This window comes from Budorcas taxicolor, chromosome 24 (assembly GCF_023091745.1).
Source record: "Budorcas taxicolor isolate Tak-1 chromosome 24, Takin1.1, whole genome shotgun sequence".
Lineage (NCBI taxonomy): Eukaryota > Metazoa > Chordata > Mammalia > Artiodactyla > Bovidae > Budorcas > Budorcas taxicolor.
This window is the reverse complement of record NC_068933.1, coordinates 34,374,861-34,394,970: the sequence shown is the minus strand read 5'-3', so window position 1 is coordinate 34,394,970 and position 20,110 is coordinate 34,374,861. Positions and strand designations below refer to the sequence as shown.

The window sequence follows — 20,110 nt, the reverse complement described above, 5'->3', positions numbered from 1 at the left end:
TCTTTTTTAAAACTAATCTTATAAATGACATTCCATAACTTTCACCATCTTCTCTTTCTTAGAAGCCAGTCAGTATATCCAGTGCACACACAGACGAAGAGGATTACATGGGGTGTGAATATCAGGAAGTGGGAGCATTGGAGCCATGTTAAAGATGCTGACCATAAGAGGCAAGTTCCCAAGGGGATAGGACTGCTCAACGCAGACAGAAAAACTGGCTGTTTGATTAACCGTCTTAAGCTTTTGTTTTATTTTTAATACATAAGGACTAAATGCCATTTACATAAAACACTGATTTACAACTGCTGCCTTATATTTTCTGGAATGTGTGCACTCATATTTCAGACTGACTCTCTGAGCTTCTGAATCACTTTTCTTCTCCCTTTATTTTTTAGCTACATAAATAGTACTACATGTACATCTCAACAGGAGCTCGTACATCGCTATAGCTGTGCTCTCCCAGTGCAGACTTCTGCTTTGGGTCCTCTAAATTTCTCACACTTATATTTTGACAATACAGATAAAATATGAATGCTCAATTATGATTTTTCTGAAGTACGAAAAATTAAAAACACAAAATTAGAATTTTATGATTTAAAGCCATCAGAATTCAAAGATCTAAAAAGAATCAACTGTCAGTAGACTCTTGTGCTTAAAAATGCATCTTCTCCCATGAGGACTGATGACAGATTAATCCAAAAAGTCAGTGTGATTTGATAACCGGGGCTTGGTTTAATGATCTTTTCAATATCACATGGGAACTAAATGGCAGCGCCAGGTTCAAATGCTTTCTGTGTGATTGGGATAGTCATCGTGGAATATAGTATCTGATAATTACATAATTTAACACAGGTAAATACAAGTGAACATGCTTGTTACCATCTGTGCACCACACACGGTGCCATCAGCCACATAGGTATAATCTCCTCCACCTGATCTCACTGATGACGCAGTAGTTATGCACAGAAGTCCTTGAGAATATGAATAAACTGCAGATCGAACATCACTTCTATAAGTACTATTTTGTGGCCAAACACAAGCTAACTTTCCACAAAGAACATCCCTGGAGAGGGGGAAACAAAACTATGTCTTATCATTCTGTCCTTTAATGAAACTTAAGTTTTAAATAAGTATTGTATCACATCAATGCTAACATACATGTTGTTTAACCAATAGTAAAAAAAAATCAGAAAAATGCCAAATGTCACTGTACACTAGGGTGCACATCTGAATGTGATACGATTAATTGGCACAGCAGCAGCAGAACTGAAATCTACACAATGAACTGAGATGTTCAGACATGCCTTTGTTGCCCATTTAAGTACTCAGTTTTGTTATCTAGCCCATTACGCCGATCACACTCAGAAATTTCCCACTTTGATAAAGCTTGAGCAGTCTGCTGGTTTGTTGAGAGTAGTTGACTGCATTTATTTATACTTTGTGCATATTTTGAGACCCTTCTAATTATACTCACTGTAATAGACATGATCTTTAGTCAGTAAATCAATCTAATATACAGACTGTTCCTTTTGATCCCAAGATTCTTTGAATATGTTGCTATTTCCAGTCATTCTGTATTCCTTTCCTGAGAATCCAGAAACTTTCAGACCCCATATTTGGCATAAGCCCTACCAGAGTTTATCCCATAAATAGTTTATTTACTTATCAATGGGTAGAATACTGGCTTCTCTAAGAGACTTTCAATATTCCTAGTTTATGCCCTGGAAAAAAATTGATGTCACTTCTTGCTCTTGGAATCACTCAAATCTACCAACTCTCATCCTCAACTGAAAAAACAATTCTTAGTTATTGATATGTGTTTGTTGAGCATGTCACTGTTATCTCTTTAAATGTCTTTCATTTGAAAATTTCATCCCTTTGTTCTAAAAGACCATGGGGAGGCTTTTTTTTTTTTTTAATTGATCTATTTATTTGGCCTTGTGGTTTGCAGGATCTTAGGTCCCTTGACCAGGGATTAAGTCTATACTGTCAGCAGTGAAAGCATGGAGTTCTAACTATTGAACTCCTGGGGAATTCTCCATGGGAGGTCCTTTTAAAATAACAGATTAGTTTAATGGTATCAAGAAGTGAGGGCTTCTCAGGTGACACAGTGGTAAAGAATCTGCCTGCTAAGATGTGGGTTCAGTTCTTGGGTTAGGAATATCCCCTGGAGTAGGAATGTCAACCCACTCCAGTATTCTTGTATGTAAAATTTCACGGACAGAGGAGCCTGGTGAGCTACAGTCCATGGGGTTGCAAAAGAGTCAGACATGACTGAGCAAGAACGCATCAAGACGTGAAGATTGAAATGAGAGTGGGATTCCATTTCCAAATCTTTTTCCAAGTTTCTCTCCTTCCAGTCTCCTTTTTCTTGTTTCTCAGATTGAAATACTTCCGTTTATTGTTGCTCTATTCTCTTTGTATAGAATGTATCTCAAAATATCTTAAACCAACTTTACATGATAGATCTTTTTCTAGTCTGGCTATTGAAATACAAACTCCTCTTCCAAAGTACATTCTCTCAAAATTGGCATTTCTGGTTGAATTCTTGGAACTGGCAATCGGCTTGAATTCCTGGAATCTGCTGAAAGCAGATGAATTGAGCTATTGAATTCCAATCTCATCTAGTGATTTTATTTTGGGAAAATTCATATACTACCATCATCTCAGATGAAGTCCACTTAAGTCATGCTTGCTAACTTTCACAGTTCCTTCCACCTTTGCTTTTCCTTCTTCCGTATCTTAGACCAAGATATGTATGTATGGTGCACACATACCTCTGGTCATCAGAGAGAAATTGAGGCTGACTTACCACCACCTCCTGCCTCTGTGGGCATCCTCTGTGGTGTAACTCAGTCTGCTCTCAGTTGCTTTCTAATATGGTGTGGCTGATTATACTCCATCTTTTAGCGATTATCAGGCTCTCTTCATGAGATCTCCCTTCATCAGCATTCACTTCATGATTCCAGACTTCCTCTTTTAACCTGTTAATTTTCCGGTGTTGGGGCACATGGGAATTTCTGCATTCTCTACACATCATAATTAATCCGTAGCAGACTCATGTGGAGGCAGATGGTGCAGGATACTGTCTTAGTCCCATTGAACTAAACACCTTGTTCAGCCATTTGTAGTTTTCATAAAGGAACCAAGTTGCTTTTAAGCCATGCTGAGTGTGGTACTTACCTAAGGGTTTTACAATTTTTTTTCTGATTTTTTCCTAGGAGTTAAAGAAAGTCCTACTTCCCTCTGGAGCATTTGACTTTATCTCAGTTTTTTTAACATGTTCTTCCCACTTTCTGTTCTTTTTTTTTTTTTTTAAATCAACATTGTCTTTATGTCCTCTCTTAGTTCTTGAATGTGGCTCTGTTACTATTCTTTAAGGCATCTTAAGGTATCAGTTCAGTTCAGTTCAGTCACTCAGTCATGTCTGACTCTTTATAGTCACCACCAAAACATTATACCTATGTGTAAAACTTGAATTTGGAGATAAGGACATGCCCACGAAATTATTAGCATCATCAAGGACATAGACATATCCATCACTTCCCAAAGTTTCCTCTTGCCCTTTGTATTATAATCATTATTTTATGGATGTGGTAAGAATAGTTAATAAAAGGTTTAACTTTGGGGAAAAGTTTAAGTATACAATAACATATTTTTAAAAGCTATAGGAATTAAGTTGCATAGTAGATTTCCAGAACTTATCTGCTGCTATCATTTTCTAGCTTTGCTGAGGTATAGTTGACAAGATTATAAAGTATGTAAAGTATACAAATTGATGTTGTGATACATGTATACATTTTGAGGGTCTTCCCTGATAGCTCAGTTGGTAAAGAATTTGCCTGCAATGCAGGAGTGAAAGTGAAAGTGAAAGTGAAGTCCTGTCTGACTCCTTGCAACCCCATGAATGCAGGAGACCCCAGTTCAATTACTGGGTTGGGAAGATCCACTGGAGAAGGGATAGGCTACCCACTCCAGTATTCCTGGGCTTCCCGTGTAGCTCAGCTGGTAAAGAATCCACCTGCAATACGGGAGACCTGGATTCGATCCCAGGGTTGGGAAGATCTCCTGGATAAGGGAAAGGCTACCCACTCCAATATTCTAGTCTGGAAAATTCCATGGACTGTATAGTCCATGGGGTTGCAAAGAGTAGGACACAACTGGGTGACTTTCACTTTCACTTTACATTGTGAAATGATTCACCCTGTTAGGTGAATTAATACATTCAGCATTTCACGTATTTATCCTATTTTTGTGTACAAAAATCCTATTTTGAATACATTTAAGCTCTACTCTCAGCAAATTTCATTTATATAATAATTATATAATTCTATTGCCTAATTATATAATAATTATATAGTGTTTTCACCATGTTATACATTAGATCTTCAGATCTTATTCATCTTACAAATGAAAGCATGTATCATTTTACCAATTTTTGTTTTCCACTGGCGATTACTTTTCTACTCTCTGTTTCTATGAGTTCATTTTCATTATTACAGCAGTATTATAGCAAACAGAAGTGACAAGAGAAGGCATTATTGCCATGATCTTGATCTCAGGGGTAATACTACCAGCTATTATTTTTAAGTGTAGTGTTAATTGTGGGTTTTCATTATTGCTTTCATTATGTTGAAGTACAGTCCTTCTATACTAATATGAAGAGAGTTATTATAATGAAAGGATGTTGAATTTTGTCAAATGCTTTTTCTATACCTACTGAGATGATCATATGATTCTTATCCCTTTATTTATTAATATGGTGTATCACATCGATTGATTTGTGGATACAAAACCATCCTTACACCTCTGGAATATTATCCACTGGATCATGGTTTATGTTCCTTTTAAAGTTTTGTTAAATTTGCTTTTTTGTCAATATTTTCATCTATGTTCATCAAGGATATTGGCCTCTTATTTCACTTCTGGTAATGCCCTTGTCTGTCTATGGTATTAGGGAAATGCTAGCATTAAAAAATGACTTTGGAAGTGTTCTCTTCCAAATTTTGGAAGATAAGAGATGGCAGGGAAGGTGTCTCTCAGTTTAGGAGATGAGTGGTTCCATCTGTTCCCTCTGCACTGAGCCCACTTTCTACCTTCAGTAATAAACACCAAACTTCTCTTAGTCTCCTTATTAACAGGGAAAAAAAGATAAGTAAAAAAGAGCTAAATTGCATAAAAGGAAAATATACATAATGTTATTTGAAAATATTCTCCAGATACACAATTTATTGTCCATTACTATTTAGTGTCACTTGACAAGAAATAGAGACATTTTATAACTCAATGAAACAGTCATTTTCTATATACATACTTTTGCTCACAAGGTAATGGTTGGGAATTTTTAAAACCACAGTTTCCAAAACTATTATGCAAAGAATTAACTTCTTCAAAACAGGCAAATGGAGCACCTTGAGCACCTTAAAATGAAAAACATGTCCATTAAATTATTATTCTTAATGCAAATAAAATATTTCTCAATAAAAAGCTAATGAAACTCATGGCATAAACAAAAATATTGTGGTCTTGGTCATGCTTTTTTTTTTCCTATGTGTATCTTGTCAATGGGCTTCCCAGGTAGCTCTAATGGTAAAGAAACTTCCTGCCAACATAAGAGAGATAAGAGACAGCAGGTTTGATGACTGAGTCAGGAAGACTGCCTGGAGGAGGACATGGAAACCCACACCAGTATTCTTGCCTGGAGAATCCCATGGGCAGAGAAGTCTGGAGGGCTACAGTCCATGGGGTCGAACAGAGTTGGATACCACTGAAGAGACTTAGCACACACCCTGTCAACGCAAGTAGAAAGAAATGATTGTCTTATCTGATAGAAAATAGAAAATGATTATCTATATCATAGCAAAGTATCTTGTAGTTAAAAACAATTTCCTGACCCCTCCCTGTGGGAATGCCTCTTTCCTAGTCCAATGTACATCAGGCTTGACCTTGTAACTTGCTCTACTTAATGAAATGAGAGATTTGAAACATCAATTGGGGTAAAACCTTCAGAATTAGTAGAGGGGGTGCCATATTCTTATCTTACTTAATGCAAGATACGCAAGGTTTTAAGTAGATGCTCTTTAATCAGTTTGGGTGTCATAGTGAAGGCAGAGCAGAATATAGCAGAGTAATTGTATTAGATACGTAAATCTCAGAGATTTGAGGTTCATTTCCATTTCAATAAACAGAAAGACTGGTACCTAGACGTGGAATTCTACTGTGAAATGCACCTAAAATGTGGCATTGCAATTTAAGCCTGCCAGTAGATGGCAAGAAAGAGAGTGATGCCCTGTATGCAATTTTGAAACTTCTTGAGAAACTATCTTCTCAATAATTTAAAGGTAAATAATGTCTTTAGTGAGCTTACTTCCCCTGTGCAAGGTGGTCAGGAAACAGAATGTGTCTTAATTACTCTTGACTGAATTTAACCAAATGGTGCAAGTAGTCAAGAAAGAGATAAGGCAAACTTAGAAAAAATAATCAGTTATTTCAGAAACAGGAATAAAAGAAAATAAAGTTCATCCTACAGGTACTTGGGTGGATGATGACAGGTGCTAAGTGATATAAACTGATATAACCAACTTTCTAGTTGGTTGTTCTGTGCCTAAACCATGGTGAGTGGGTTTTTGTTTTTTTTTAATGACTATTAACCTGATTGATTAATACAAAGATCTTCACATTCTTGTTCATGCCCATGTGTCTATCCCAGAATTCTTGTCTATAATCTAATCTCTCTGCATCCAGGTTCACCACCAACCACCTTGGCCCTTTGTCGCTGTCCATAAATACATCTATAATCCAATCTCTGAACATTTCTTCTTCATAGGAAATGAATGATCACATGATCAAAATCTTTTAAGGCATCCTCCCAAGTGAGACTGCAGAGTGGCTACTATCTTTTTTCAACTTATAACCAGTTACTGAGCCAACACACCTATAAAACTAGCCTAGGCTTATTCCTTCTGCATCCACCAGTCATAATGAAATCCCATGTATCCATTGGTAAGAGCCAAGGAGAAGCAAAGGTATAAGAGGGTAGAAAGACAAACTGTTCTAGATTTCCTGTTCATGAATTTTTCTTCTGCCTCTCTTTTTATTGAGCTTGAATCTTGACTTCTATCTATCGAACCATCTGGCTTAAGGGATTTGACATAACTGAGTTTATGATGAGTAGTTCTCAGCATATGATCACTGGATATCTGAAAGCCAGATTGTTTATCTCTACAGGGGCCAATAGTGCGCCCAGAGTTGTTTGTCAAGTTAGTGCAGTTTTCCAAAATGCAGCTAGAATGGGCTTCCCCAGTGGTTCAGAAGGTTGTTCAGCACAGCTTTGCTTCAGGAACGCCAGGGAACTACCCTGCTATTTTCCTAAGAAGCTTGGTAGAAACACCACATGGCATTTATTTTTCTCATAACCCACACCTCTAGTAATGGATCTTCTGTGTTTTATGATTCAAAATGCAGGGCTGTTTGCATTGCAGCTTAGATATGCTGCAGGGGCTTATTCTGTTTTTTTTTTTTTTTTTTTTTTTTTTTTTAACCTCCCTCGATATTAGCAACATTTCATGTCACCTGGTAAATGGAATCAAGCAGCACTTCCCCATCTACTGCCTCTGGAACCCACATAAGACCACCTTTGGGTATCATACTAGTTTCTTTTCATTTGAAATGCAAGATACGTAGGGTTTGTTTTTTACTTTGCAGAGGGTGTCAGGTCATGCCCCGGATCACTGGACTCCTAAAACTTTGCTGATATGACAGGTTCCTAAATATTCCTTCAGTGTATCTCCTGCCCTTTTGTATCACATGTATTTTACTTAGTCCTCATACATTCTAGCTTGTTGTTGTTTAGTCACTAAGTGGTGATTGACTCTTTTGTGACCCCATGAACTATATACTATACACTAGCCAACCAGACTTGTCTGTCCATGAAATTTCCCAGGCAAGAATACTGGAGTGTGTTTTCTTCTGCAAGGGCTCTTCCCAACCCAGTGATTGAACCTGCATCTCCTGCATTGGCAGGCAGGTTCTCTACCACTGAGTCATGAGGGAAGCCCATTCTAGTTACATTTTGCTTATCTAGCCGGGTTAGTACAAAGTCAGTGACAGTGTGGATCAACATGACCTTTTCTGGGATGTCCAAATCTCTTCAACTACATGTGGCTGAATGCAGCTATATTTTAACCCTAAATTAATACCATCATCCATTCCATGTGATTGCAAGCTGCTTCTCTTTCTCTTTTCAGGTAGGAATAGAAAAGAATATATATATTTGCCAAATCAATGGCTGCACTCCTACCACATATCTAAGGTCATGTTGATCTGCTCTAGTACAGTCACCACACTGGCAGAGCAGGTACAGTTACTTAATCTACTACTTGCTGATATTGGCAATAGATACTGTTATCTTCCAGGGACCCTCTGGTTTCTGCAAGGGTCCAGTTGGTCATTCAGTGCAGATATTGTATGGCCAACAAGTCTGCATCCTTTACACCTTTAAGCAAAGCACTAATTTCTGGAAGGACTTTCTCTATGGCCTCCCCAAACTGACCAAGGACCTAATGATGCCATCGCACAAACTACCATGATGTGAACTCCAAGAATACACTCTAGGATGGAGAAAGAACTACCAAATGGACTTTTGAATCTAGGGGACCCACTATAAACTGAAACTTGGCAAGGGTTCTTAATCATTTCCTGACCCCTCTAAGTGCCCGCTCTCATGGAGAGACCATGGTGAAACTGGGTTTCTGAAAGTTGCTTAGAATTTGAACAGGGAATTATGATATTCAGTAAGGTAATCCTTTTTAGTCTCTCAGTCATCCAGTCTTTATTTTCTTTGATGGTACAAAGAAGACTATACCTTTGTAGGCTGCCCATATAACACAACAGAATAGAAACTATATTCTATAATATTAGCCATCTGTCTGACAGTTGGTAAATCAGGTATCCACATCTGCTACTCTGTCCCTGATGCTTATTATAATAATTTTATCCAGCTATTCCAGGCACTACTATCTGATCTTGATTTTTTCAAGAGCTTATCATGCCAATTACCATCAGTGAACCTCCTTCTATATTATCCCCTCCTACCATCATTGCCTTGGCCTACAGAGAAGGCCGCTATTGAAATTTATGGTGATTCTGATACCCTTCTCACCAGCACATCCCAAGGCCATGGTCCTTCCTGTTGGGCTTAATTATTTGGCCTTACATATGTAGCATGTACATTACAGAATATCCACTTCCCTGAGCCTTTTCTTCCTTTACTCCACTAAGTGGTACAGCAATTCTTTCATTTAAAATTCACTTAGAATGGGCCGCCATATCGTCACCATGCTTATTCAACTTATATGCAGAGTACGTCATGAGAAATGCTGGGCTGGACGAAGCACAAGCTGTAATCAAGACTGCAGGGAGAATTATCAATAACCTCAGATATGCAGATGACACTACCCTTATGGCAGAAAGTGAAGAAGAACTTAAGAGCCTCTTGATGAAAGTGAAAGAGGAGAGTGAAAAAGTTGGCTTAAAGCTCAACATTCAGAAAACAAAGATCATGGCATCCGGTCCCATCACTTCATGGCAAATAGATGGAGAAACAGTGGAAACAGTGGCCGACTTTATTTTTTGGAATCCAAAATCACTGCAGATGGTGACTGCAGTCATGAAATAAAAGACAGTTACTCCTTGGAAGAAAAGTTATGACCAACCCAGACAGCATATTAAGAAGCAGAGACATTACTTTGCCAACAAAGGTCCATCTAGTCAAAGCTATGGTTTTTCCAGTAGTCATGTATGGATGTGAGAGTTGGGCTATAAGGAAAGCTGAGCACAGAAGAATTGATGCTTTTGAACTGTGGTGTTGGAGAAGACTCTTAAGAGTCCCTTGGACTGCAAGGAGATCCATCCAGTTCATCCCAAAGGAAATCAGTCCTGAATGTTCATTGGAAGGACTGATGCTGAAGCTGAAACTCCAATACTTTGACTACCTGGTATGAAGAGCTGACTCATTTGAAAAGACCCTGATGCTGGGAAAGATTGAAGGTGAGAGTAGAAGAGGAGAACAGAGGATAAGATGGTTGGATGGTATCACTGAGTCAAGGGACGTGAGTTTGCATCAACTCCGGGAGTTGGTGATGGACAGGGAGGCCTGGCGTGCTGCAGTCCACGGGGTCGCAAAGAGTCAGACAGGACTGAGCAGCTGAACTAAACTGAACTGAAGTCACCTAGAATGGGCCATCATGTTATTTTCAATGTTTTTGGAAACAATCCCAGCAAAAATGTTTACTATCTTCTAGTATCCATACAGAATGTTGATTCCTCAACTTTGGGAGAATGATTCCATAACAATAAACTCTCTCCTACCAAGTCTTATGGCCCTGATCCAGTCTTATGACAAAGGACTCTCAGAATCTGGTTCCATGCATATCCCTTGGTTTCAGATGTAACTGCTAACTAGGACCTACAGCTCTGTTGGCGTAGATCCCTGCTGTTGTTCAGTCACTAAGCAGTGTCTGACTCTTTGTGACCCCATGGACTACAGCACAGGCTTCCCTGTCCTCTGGAGATCCTGTAGTCTGCTCAGATTCATATGCATTGAGTCTGTGATGCTTTCCAGCCATCTCTTCCTCTGCTGCCCTCTCCTCCTTTTGCCTTCCATTTTTCCCAGCATCAGGGTCTTTTCCAGTGAGAGCTCTGTTACTCCGGTATAAGCTCCAGGACATCTGGGCTCTAGTTTAAAAGAGCTCTGTGTCTTAACTCTATTTTAAGTCAGTGCCCAAAATGTAGGGGAAGAAACTCAGGGGGATACATTTTGTGTGACAGGTGTCAACTACAACTTGGTGCTTGCCGACAGCATTTGCCATCTGCCTCTGCATAGATGGAATCTTCTGCAGCTGCAGCTGTTGACCTTTGACCTTCTCTGAAGGGAGTTCAGGGTGGAGAATGAGGCACTCTCTGCTCCAGGAAAACTGATGGAACAGGTCTTTAGATAGATATTTTCAGGATCTGATTTCATGATCCCAAACCTTACTTCTCCTCATATCTAGAAAAGCATGAAATCCCTTCATGGTGACATCAGCTCCTCATGATTAGCAGAAAACCTCTTGTAAAATATGCACTTTATTTCACGTACTCCACCTTTGCCATGATCATATGCATTGGCCTTCTTCCACTACATCTTTGGAGCAGTTTCTCAGAGCTATCTGAGGGGCTGTCTCCCAGGCTGCAGTCCCAATCTTGTCCCAGATAAAATAACTTGCACGCCCACATTGTGCATCTTTTCTTTAGTCAACACAGAGTTCTGTATTATTTTCAAGCAAGGGGAACATTCCCATGCCAGATTGGATGCAGGTGTTGGTATGACACGGGGCAGTTTGATATTTTATAGATTCAAAAGTTTCAGAGAAGTCTGGATGCTCAAAAGTTTAGGGGACGTATCTTTAATTCCTCCTGTCCTCAATGCAAAATTCTCATTTTCTTCCCAACCAGATCTTTAACCTGGCAAAATAGATTTGATTGACAATTGAACCTATTCTGGAGTTCCTTCAACTTGGGAAGTCTTCAACTTTCTCTATCCTCTGATTTTAACTATATAAGTTAATAGGGAGGCCCTTCCACTCAGTCTGAATTCAAATCATCCTATTGCAGGGAAGAGCCAATTCTGACTCCATGTTGGAACTGTTTCTTTGACTTGCTTTTCATTGTTTTGGCTATTATGAGTATACATAATGGTCTGCCTCACAGAACCCTGCTACTCTGCCTGATTGTTAAACTAAAATGCCTTTGTTCAGCTCATAGACAACTAACATGACCCTACCCCCCTGTGAATGGCTGTGATAAAGAAGAGATTAATACATTCCTTCCACAAGCTTGTCATTCCTGGAGATGTTTGGGAAGACTGGTGGCCTTTTTCACTTTATTTCCTCACCACCTCTCTCTCTCCCATTCTACTTTTTTATTTCCTCACTTCCCCCATCTCTGTTCTATAAAAGAGCCTGATAAGATGGTTATTCTGAAACATTAGTCTGCTACCTTCTTGGCTGGCTGGCTTTCTGAATAAAGTCATAGTCCTTACCTCAACACCTTGTCTCTGGATTATTGGCCTGTTGTGTGGCAAACAGAGCAAGCTTAGACTCTGTACCAATATCTTTTTGCTATCTTTTCCCAGATTCCAATGTTGCTTTGTAATAGATATTCAGTTCCATTGCCCTGGCAATTACTATTTCCCCATACAGTTCACTCATACCAGCTGATACAAGGTATACCCTGTCACTAGCATCCTATCCCTGTTCATTCTGTGAGCACATTGTCAGTTTCCACCAGTGATGAGGTGTTCATCAATTGCCTGTTAGTGAGTGATGTCATTCTGAAAATGTATCTTGTATTTTCTCGCACTGCTGTCAGTAACAAGAGTTAGTGGCTGACCAGAAGTCAGCCTCTGGATGAGGTACAATGTGCAAACTATTAGTGATCAGATCATCCAGACCATCAGGAAGTGAGAGGGAAGCAACAGGAGGGAGCAGAGAAGAAATCAAATTAAGATGCAGGCCCAGCAAAGATTTGACCCACTACAATTAGCTAGCCTTGGAGATCCAGGGGGTGAGTTGACAGCTGGAGGCTCTCTGATGACACTCAGCAGTATTCTTCTTGTCCTCTACAACTCATTTTCCTTTCAACATTCTATTTTCTTTCCTTTAACTGCACTTTGTACAATTAGGAGCTTTATGTTTCTTTGGTGCGTATGTATTTACTGTCTTTGTCTCTTGACTCTAGGCTCTGTGAGTACAGTAAGCATGCACATGTGTCCAACTTGAATATTATCAGCCCTGTGCACATACATTCTCACTATATATATATATTTAATGGACAAACATGATGACTATGATTGACTCTACAGACGCTTTAAAAGTTTAAGTTTACTTAAAGAAATAATGCAGAATGTAAGCAATTTTTGTTAATTTGTATGTCTCATATAGTAGGCTACTACAAGAACTGCTTTTTGCCCATAGTTTTGGCAACAACAACAAGAAAAAAATGCCTGCTCGAAATAAGAATCGAGTGAATGAATCAGCTCAGTTCAGTTCAGTGGCTCAGTCGTGTCCGACTCTTTGTGATCCCATGGACTGCAGCATGCCAGGCCTCCCTGTCCATCTCCAACTCCCGGAGTTTACTCAAACGCATGAACATTAAGTTGATGATGTCATCCAACCATCTCACCCTCTGTCATCCCCTTGTCCTCCTGCCTTCAATCTTTCCCAGCATCAGGGTCATTTCAAATGAGTCAGTTCTTCACATCAGGTGGCCAAATTATTGGAGTTTCAGTTTTAGCATCAGTCCTTCCAATGCATATTCAGGACTGACTTCCTTTAGGATGGACTGGTTGGATCTCCTTGCAGTCCAAGGGACTCTCAAGAGTCTTCTCCAACACCACAGTTCAAAAGCATCAATCCTTCTGTGCTCAGCTTTCTTTATAGTCCAAATGTCACGTCCATACATGACTACTGGAAAAACCATAGCTTTGACTAGATGGACCTTTGTTGGCAAAGTAATGTCTCTGCTTTTTAATAAGCTTTCTAGGTTGGTCATAACTTTTCTTCCAAGGAGTAACTGTCTTTTATTTCATGACTGCAGTCACCATCTGCAGTGATTTTGGATTCCAAAAAATAAAGTCTGTCACTGTTTCCACTGTTTCCCCATCTAATTCCCATGAAGTGATGGGACCAGATGCCATGATCTTCGTTTTCTGAATGTTGAGCTTTAAGCCAACTTTTTCACTCTCCTCTTTCACTATCATCAAGAGGCTGTTTAGTTCTTCACTTTCTGCCATAAGGGTAGTGTCATCTGCATATCTGAGGTTGTTGATATTTCTCCTGGCAATCTTGATTCCAGCTTGTGTTTCCTCCAGCCCAGCGTTTCTCATGATGTACTCTGCATATAAGCTAAATAAGCATGGTGACAATATACAGCCTTGACATACTTCTTTCCCTATTTGGAACCAGTCTGTTCCATGTCCAGTTCTAACTGTTGCTTCCTGACCTGGATACAGGTTTCTCAAGAGGCAGGTCAGGTGGTCTGGCATTCCCATCTCTTTCAGAATTTTCCACAGTTTATTATGATCCACACAGTCAAAGGCTTTGGCATAGTCAATAAAGCAGAAGTAGATGTTTTTCTGGAACTCTCTTGCTTTTTCAATGATCCAGCAGATGGTGGCAATTTGATCTCTGGCTCCTCTGCCTTTTCTAAATCCAGTTTGAACATCTGGAATTTCATGGTTCACGTATTGCTGAAGCCTGGCTTGCAGAATTTTTAGCATTACTTTACTAGTGTGTGAGATGAGTGCAATTGTGTGGTAGTTTGAGCATTCTTTGCCGTTACCTTTCTTAGGGATTGGAATGAAAACTGACCTTTTCCAGTCCTGTGGCCACTGCTGAGTTTTCCAAATTTGCTGGCATATTGAGTGCAACACTATCACAGCATCATCTTTTAGGATTTGAAATAGCTCAACAGGCTGGAATTACATCACCTCTACCAGCTTTGTTCATAGTGATGCTTCCTAAGCCCATTTAACTTTGTATTCTAGAATGTCTGGTCTAGGTGAGTGATCATTGTGATTATCTGAGTTGTGAAGATATTTTTCTATAGTTCTGTGAATTCTTGCCACCTCTTCTTAACATCTTCTGCTTTCTTTATTTCATACTATTTCTGTCCTTTATTGTGCCCACCTTTACATAAAATATTCCCTTGGTATCTCTAATTTTCTTAAAGAGATCTCTAGTCTTTCCCATTTTATTGTTTACCTTTATTTCTTTGCACTGATCACTGACTAAGGCTTTCTTATCTCTGCTTGCTATTCTTTGGAACTCAGCATTCAAATGGGAATATCTTTCCTTTTTCCTTTTCCTTTCACTTCTCTTCTATTCACAGCTATTTGTAAGGCTTCCTCAGACAACCATTTTGCCTTTTTGCATTTCTTTTCCTTGGGGATGGTCTTGATCACTGCCTCCTATACAATGTCACAAACCTCTGTCCATAGTTCTCCAGGTACTTTATCAGATCTAGTCCCTTGAATCTATTTCTCACTTCCACTGTACAATCATAAGGAATTTGATTTAGGTCATACCTGAATGGTCTAATGGTTTTTCCTATTTTTTTCAATTTAAGTCTGAATTAAATGAATATTTTTGTATGAAGAAATTAATAAACTACAACAAAAGATTGATTTTGACCTATTTGAATAAGTTTTGTGGAGATATTAGAGTGTATATTCCAAGAGGAAATTCACGAGTGGTTACATCTTTACTAAGCATCCTTATTTTCATTAGAACTCAAGAAGATGTCAAATGTTAAGTAACTCGGTTTGGTGTTAAAAGTTCATTTAATTAAAAAGAGTGTGGGAAGGACTCTTTCAGTCCAAAGAGTATGGCAGCCAGTCCCCCATTTCTGCTTTGTGGAGACGGAGCCAAGCTTTTGAGGTAGGGGTTGCAGAGGTCTGATGGATAATCAAAGTTGTTGCTGAAATTGCAAAACAATCTATGACTATCATTTGTATTGGAAGTCGTTGTTCATCAAGTACATGTTGAAAGAAAACTGTTATGGTCACTAATAAAAAAGAGTGTAAAAGCTATCCAAGTGCTGCTAAAAGCGGATTTGGGAATAGACGATGAAAGAGATGATAATCCTGTCCCTTTGTCAAATGTTAACGCAGCAGTATTTAAAAAAAACAAACAAACAAACAAAAAATGGTCATTCAGTGGCGCACCCATCACAAAGACAATCCTCATCATCCTGAGGACAATGAGAACAAAGAAAAATGGACAGATGATATCTCTGAATATCTGAACAAGTTCCTGAAAGTTGACCAAGGAACATGATTTGATCTTACACTGGCAGCAAACTACTTAGAAATCAAAGATTTGCTTGATGTTACCTGCAAGGCTGTTGTCAATATGATCAAGGGGGAAAGTAAGGAGATTTGAAAGACATTCAATATCAAAAGTGATTTTACTGAAGAAGGGGAAACCCAGGTATGCAAAGAGAACCAGCCATGTGAAGAGAAGTGAAATTGTGTGCCAGATGCTGCAACAGTGCAGCAATTATTCCAAATATTAGCTGCCCTGTTTTGTTTATAATTGTAATATTAGAGACACAGACAACAAAAGCAGCAGCAAATCAATTGTATTGGCAGAATTTTGTCCTCATTGCATGTGTAGTTTCAGTAGAGATTCCAAACTGATGGCTCAGTTTCTTCTAGTATGGTTAAAAGTTTCCTTTTTCTTTGCTCTGAATAAAATTGCACTGCTGGTTCTCTATAGAAAAAATTTTAAAAACATAAAAGGATTGTGTCCTAGATTCAACTTATTGGATCTTACAGAGAGTAAATAAGTAATAACTAAATTGTCTAATTTAAAAGTGATGCATTAAACGTTGGTCAAAAGTTACTGTGGCAAAGACAAATAATATTTTCAAATGCAAATGAGCATTGTAAAAATAACAACAAAGAACCAAGGAAAAAGCAACATCTTGAAAACATAGCATAGAGAAAATAGCACTGATCTGTGATTCATGAAAGATGAAAGCTCTGTAGCTCTGGAATTTTGGTTGTCACCTAACCTGAAACTTGTTACTAAAGATGAGTTTCAAATAATTAGGAAGATTAAAAAAAACTTACAGGAAATTAAAAAAAATAATAATTAGGAAGACAACATAAAACAGGTTCTGTGTAATTTGGTACAAACTATAAACCTTGTGTTACAGCTGGGCAAATAACTGAAATTTGGTGTTCTGCTACCTTTACTCAGTTAGCAAATGATTTTATTTGTATGTCACTGAGTAATTTTGATTTATTCTAAACTTAATTTACTTCTTTAAAAATATAAAATTATATTGAGGTATTATGAATAATCACTGTCTGAAAAGGAGGGATATATGTATTAGTCATGTGAATTATTCTCAAAAATTGTTTAAAAAGTGAAGTATAAAAACACATTTTAATCAATTGCCTGAGACTACTGTTATCCTATCAGTTCTTCAGTGAGGAAATATAATTCTATACTTTCAGAATGAAGTTCATTCTGAACATTTAAAGTTTCAGGCCACTAAAATAAGGTTATGAATGGTAAAGTAAGAGGTTCAGTAAAATTATGGAATCTACTAACTTGCTATTCCAATCTCTATATACACAAATATAGCTCCTAATTTGAGCTGTAAATATGGATCTTTTTGACGAGAAAGTTAAGATCCAAACCAAAAACCAAACCATAAGAAAAGGAATGCACAATACTATCCTCAAAGTTTGAAACACTCCTACAAAAACGAATTTTCCTTCATTCAGATTTAATCTTTACTGACCTTGTGATTCAGTTCTTCCAATTCTAGAGTTGTGTGATATCTATTATATCTTAGAGAGGGATCCAAATTTAAGATAAATATATAAGACAGGAACCTCCAGCCCCTGCCCAGGTGCCCTGGGACCCAGCACCTCCCAGCAGTGGGCCCAGACCAGACCCAGGACCCTGCAGGCCCTGCAGTCCACATCAAGAGTACCCTTTGAGCACACAGCTCTGGAGAATGGAGAGCAGTGTGCTGCTGGGTTCCATAGAAAGTGTGCTATAAAATGAAATCAACCCATCTAAAGTGTGCTGCATGCTAAGTTGTGTCCAAATCTTTGCAAATATGGACTGTAGCCCACCAGGCTCCTCTGTCCATGAGATTCACCAGGTAAGAATACTGGAGTGGGTTGCCATGCCCTCTCACCCAGGGATTGAACTTGTATCTCTTATGTCTCATGCATTGGCAGTTGGATTCTTTACCACTAGTGCCACTTGGGAAGCCCCCAACCCACCTAATACATAGAAATGTAAATAAAGAATCAGGCAAAATGAGGCAAAGGAGGAATATGTTCCCCAGAAGTAAAAGGAAACAAAATGGAGATAAGCAATCTACTTAAAAAGAGTTCAGGTAACGATCATATTAATACTAATATTGTGTGTGTTAGTCACTCAGTTGTCCCTGACTCTTTGCCATATCATTTACTGTAGCCCACCAGGCTCCTCTGTCCGTGGGATTATCCAGGCAAGAATACTGGAGTGGGTTGCCATGTTCTACTCCAGGGCACCTTCCTCACCCAGGGATCAAACCTGGGTCTCCTGCATTGCAGGCAGATTCTTTACCATCTGAGCCACCAGAGAAACCCCAATACTAATGTTAATTTTAATTTAAATTTTTACAGTTAACTTTAAGTGTGTGGGGAAGCTGTCAAGTCACAGAGGCAGATAATGTTTCTAAAACCCAAAGTTTTAGTTGAAAAGTTTTGAGTTTTATCCTTAGCAACAGATTCAGACAGTTATTTTCCTTGAAATGACATGCTTACTTCATTCATTTTTGATGTCTTCCAAATACCCAACTCTTAATCAACATCATTTGTCTCAATCATTATTTTAAGTAAAAATGGTGTTCCATGTCAAAGGTGGCTAGTTCAGTTCACAAATCAACCAGTTGCAGAAGTGCTTTACTGTGTCCTCTGGTATGAAAGTGCTTTAAATATCCACCCCAAGGATCATGCAGGATATTAAGAAGATATGTACCCTGATATTGAGGCTTAATAAAAATATTAATTTTCTCTGCTTCATCAAAGACAAGAAAAAGAGAAATATATATAAAAAAAGCAATACCTTTTCCAAATACCTCGGCACACTGGTTGTCAGTAGTTTGGCATCGTCCATTGTAACAATATGCATTCCCCAATCTGCACAACTGGCCATTCATGGCATATGTGTCAGGAACGCAATCACTGGAAGTCCCATTGCAATACTCGGTAAAATCACACTCTGGATCCACACTCTTTCTACAGGGAGTGCCTGCTACTGATATCTAGGAGGAAAATGAAAATCATGTTCCATGAGTGACTATTCTCAATTTCTTACTGAAGAGAAAATGAGATGTGCCTGATTACAGCCAGGCCCCTACATATCAATGCATTCTACTCCATTTGGAAATTCGATTTGTTCATAAATCCAACAAAGTTAGCCTAGGCACTTAACTAACACAATTGGCTGTACAGCACCATACTGTAACAGATTTATTGTCCTTTTCACACAAATAATACTTAAAAAAATAATAAATACTTTAAATCTTATAATATCTTGAAAAGTACATTAGTACAGCACAATAGCTGGTATCCAGGGGCTGGCATTGAGTGAACAGGCAAGAATTACTGACTGGAGGACGAAGACCAGGTGAGAGATGGTAGAGCTGAAAGATCATCAGGAATAGGAGATGGAGGATGATGTTTCAGTCATGCTTGATGTTAATAGCACGGGTTCTGGTTCCTTGGGGAAGCAAATGCACATTTGCCGTATCTGACAGTTTGTGAGTTGAAGGTTCATAGGTAGGGAACTTACCATATTGATACTGGAGAGGATTACAGAGCCCTACTGCTGAGTTCTCCAAAGGAAAGGGCAGGCAGAGTATTCATCATGAAGCCTGAGGAAAAGTAACTGTCTCAAAGGCTAAAAGGATCCTCCACCAGAGTTTTGTGTTTTACATCAAAAGACCACCAGACTAACCAGCACTTGGATGGAGACAGATCAAACAGATGAAGCATACTTGCTCCTCAAAATTGGAGAAACACTGCCTCTACCATTTTCTTCTTGGAGATACCCAGGAGACAAACTCCCTGGTTTCATATACTCCATTATATTTAAAATAGATAACCTAATTTAATCTATCTATTTAAAATAGATAGCAAAGACCTACTGTATAGCACAAGGAACTCTCCTCAATATTCTGTAATAACCTAAATGGGAAAAGAATTATGCATATATAATTTGTATAACTGAATCCCTTAGCTGTATACCCAAAACTAGTACAACATCGTAAATCAACTATAGTCTGATATAAAAGAATTTTTTTTTTTAAAGCTTCCTGGTTTTAATATCTTGCTTGGACTTTTACTAACTTACTTGTGTGAGTGAGACACATGTAAACTTGGGATAATAATCATTCTCTCGTAAGGTTCTTGTTAGTATTAAACTGAATTAATGTAACAAGTGCTTGAACAACATATGGTAAACAATATATGGAGTAGCCATTACCATTGCTGTCATCA

General features: G+C 38.5%; 1 protein-coding gene across 1 annotated transcript in view; it reads right to left on the bottom strand.

Moving 5' to 3' along the window:
* The window catches only part of LOC128068269 (disintegrin and metalloproteinase domain-containing protein 18-like), a 117,649-nt gene that overhangs the window by 33,825 nt on the left and 63,714 nt on the right, over positions 1–20,110 (bottom strand). The window contains exons 14-16 of the mRNA XM_052661393.1: positions 18,675–18,873; positions 5,315–5,420; positions 880–1,063 (exon numbers count right to left, since the gene is read on the bottom strand). Coding sequence (XP_052517353.1) covers positions 880–1,063; positions 5,315–5,420; positions 18,675–18,873 — 489 coding nt within the window. The remainder of the gene's footprint in view (positions 1–879; positions 1,064–5,314; positions 5,421–18,674; positions 18,874–20,110) is intronic.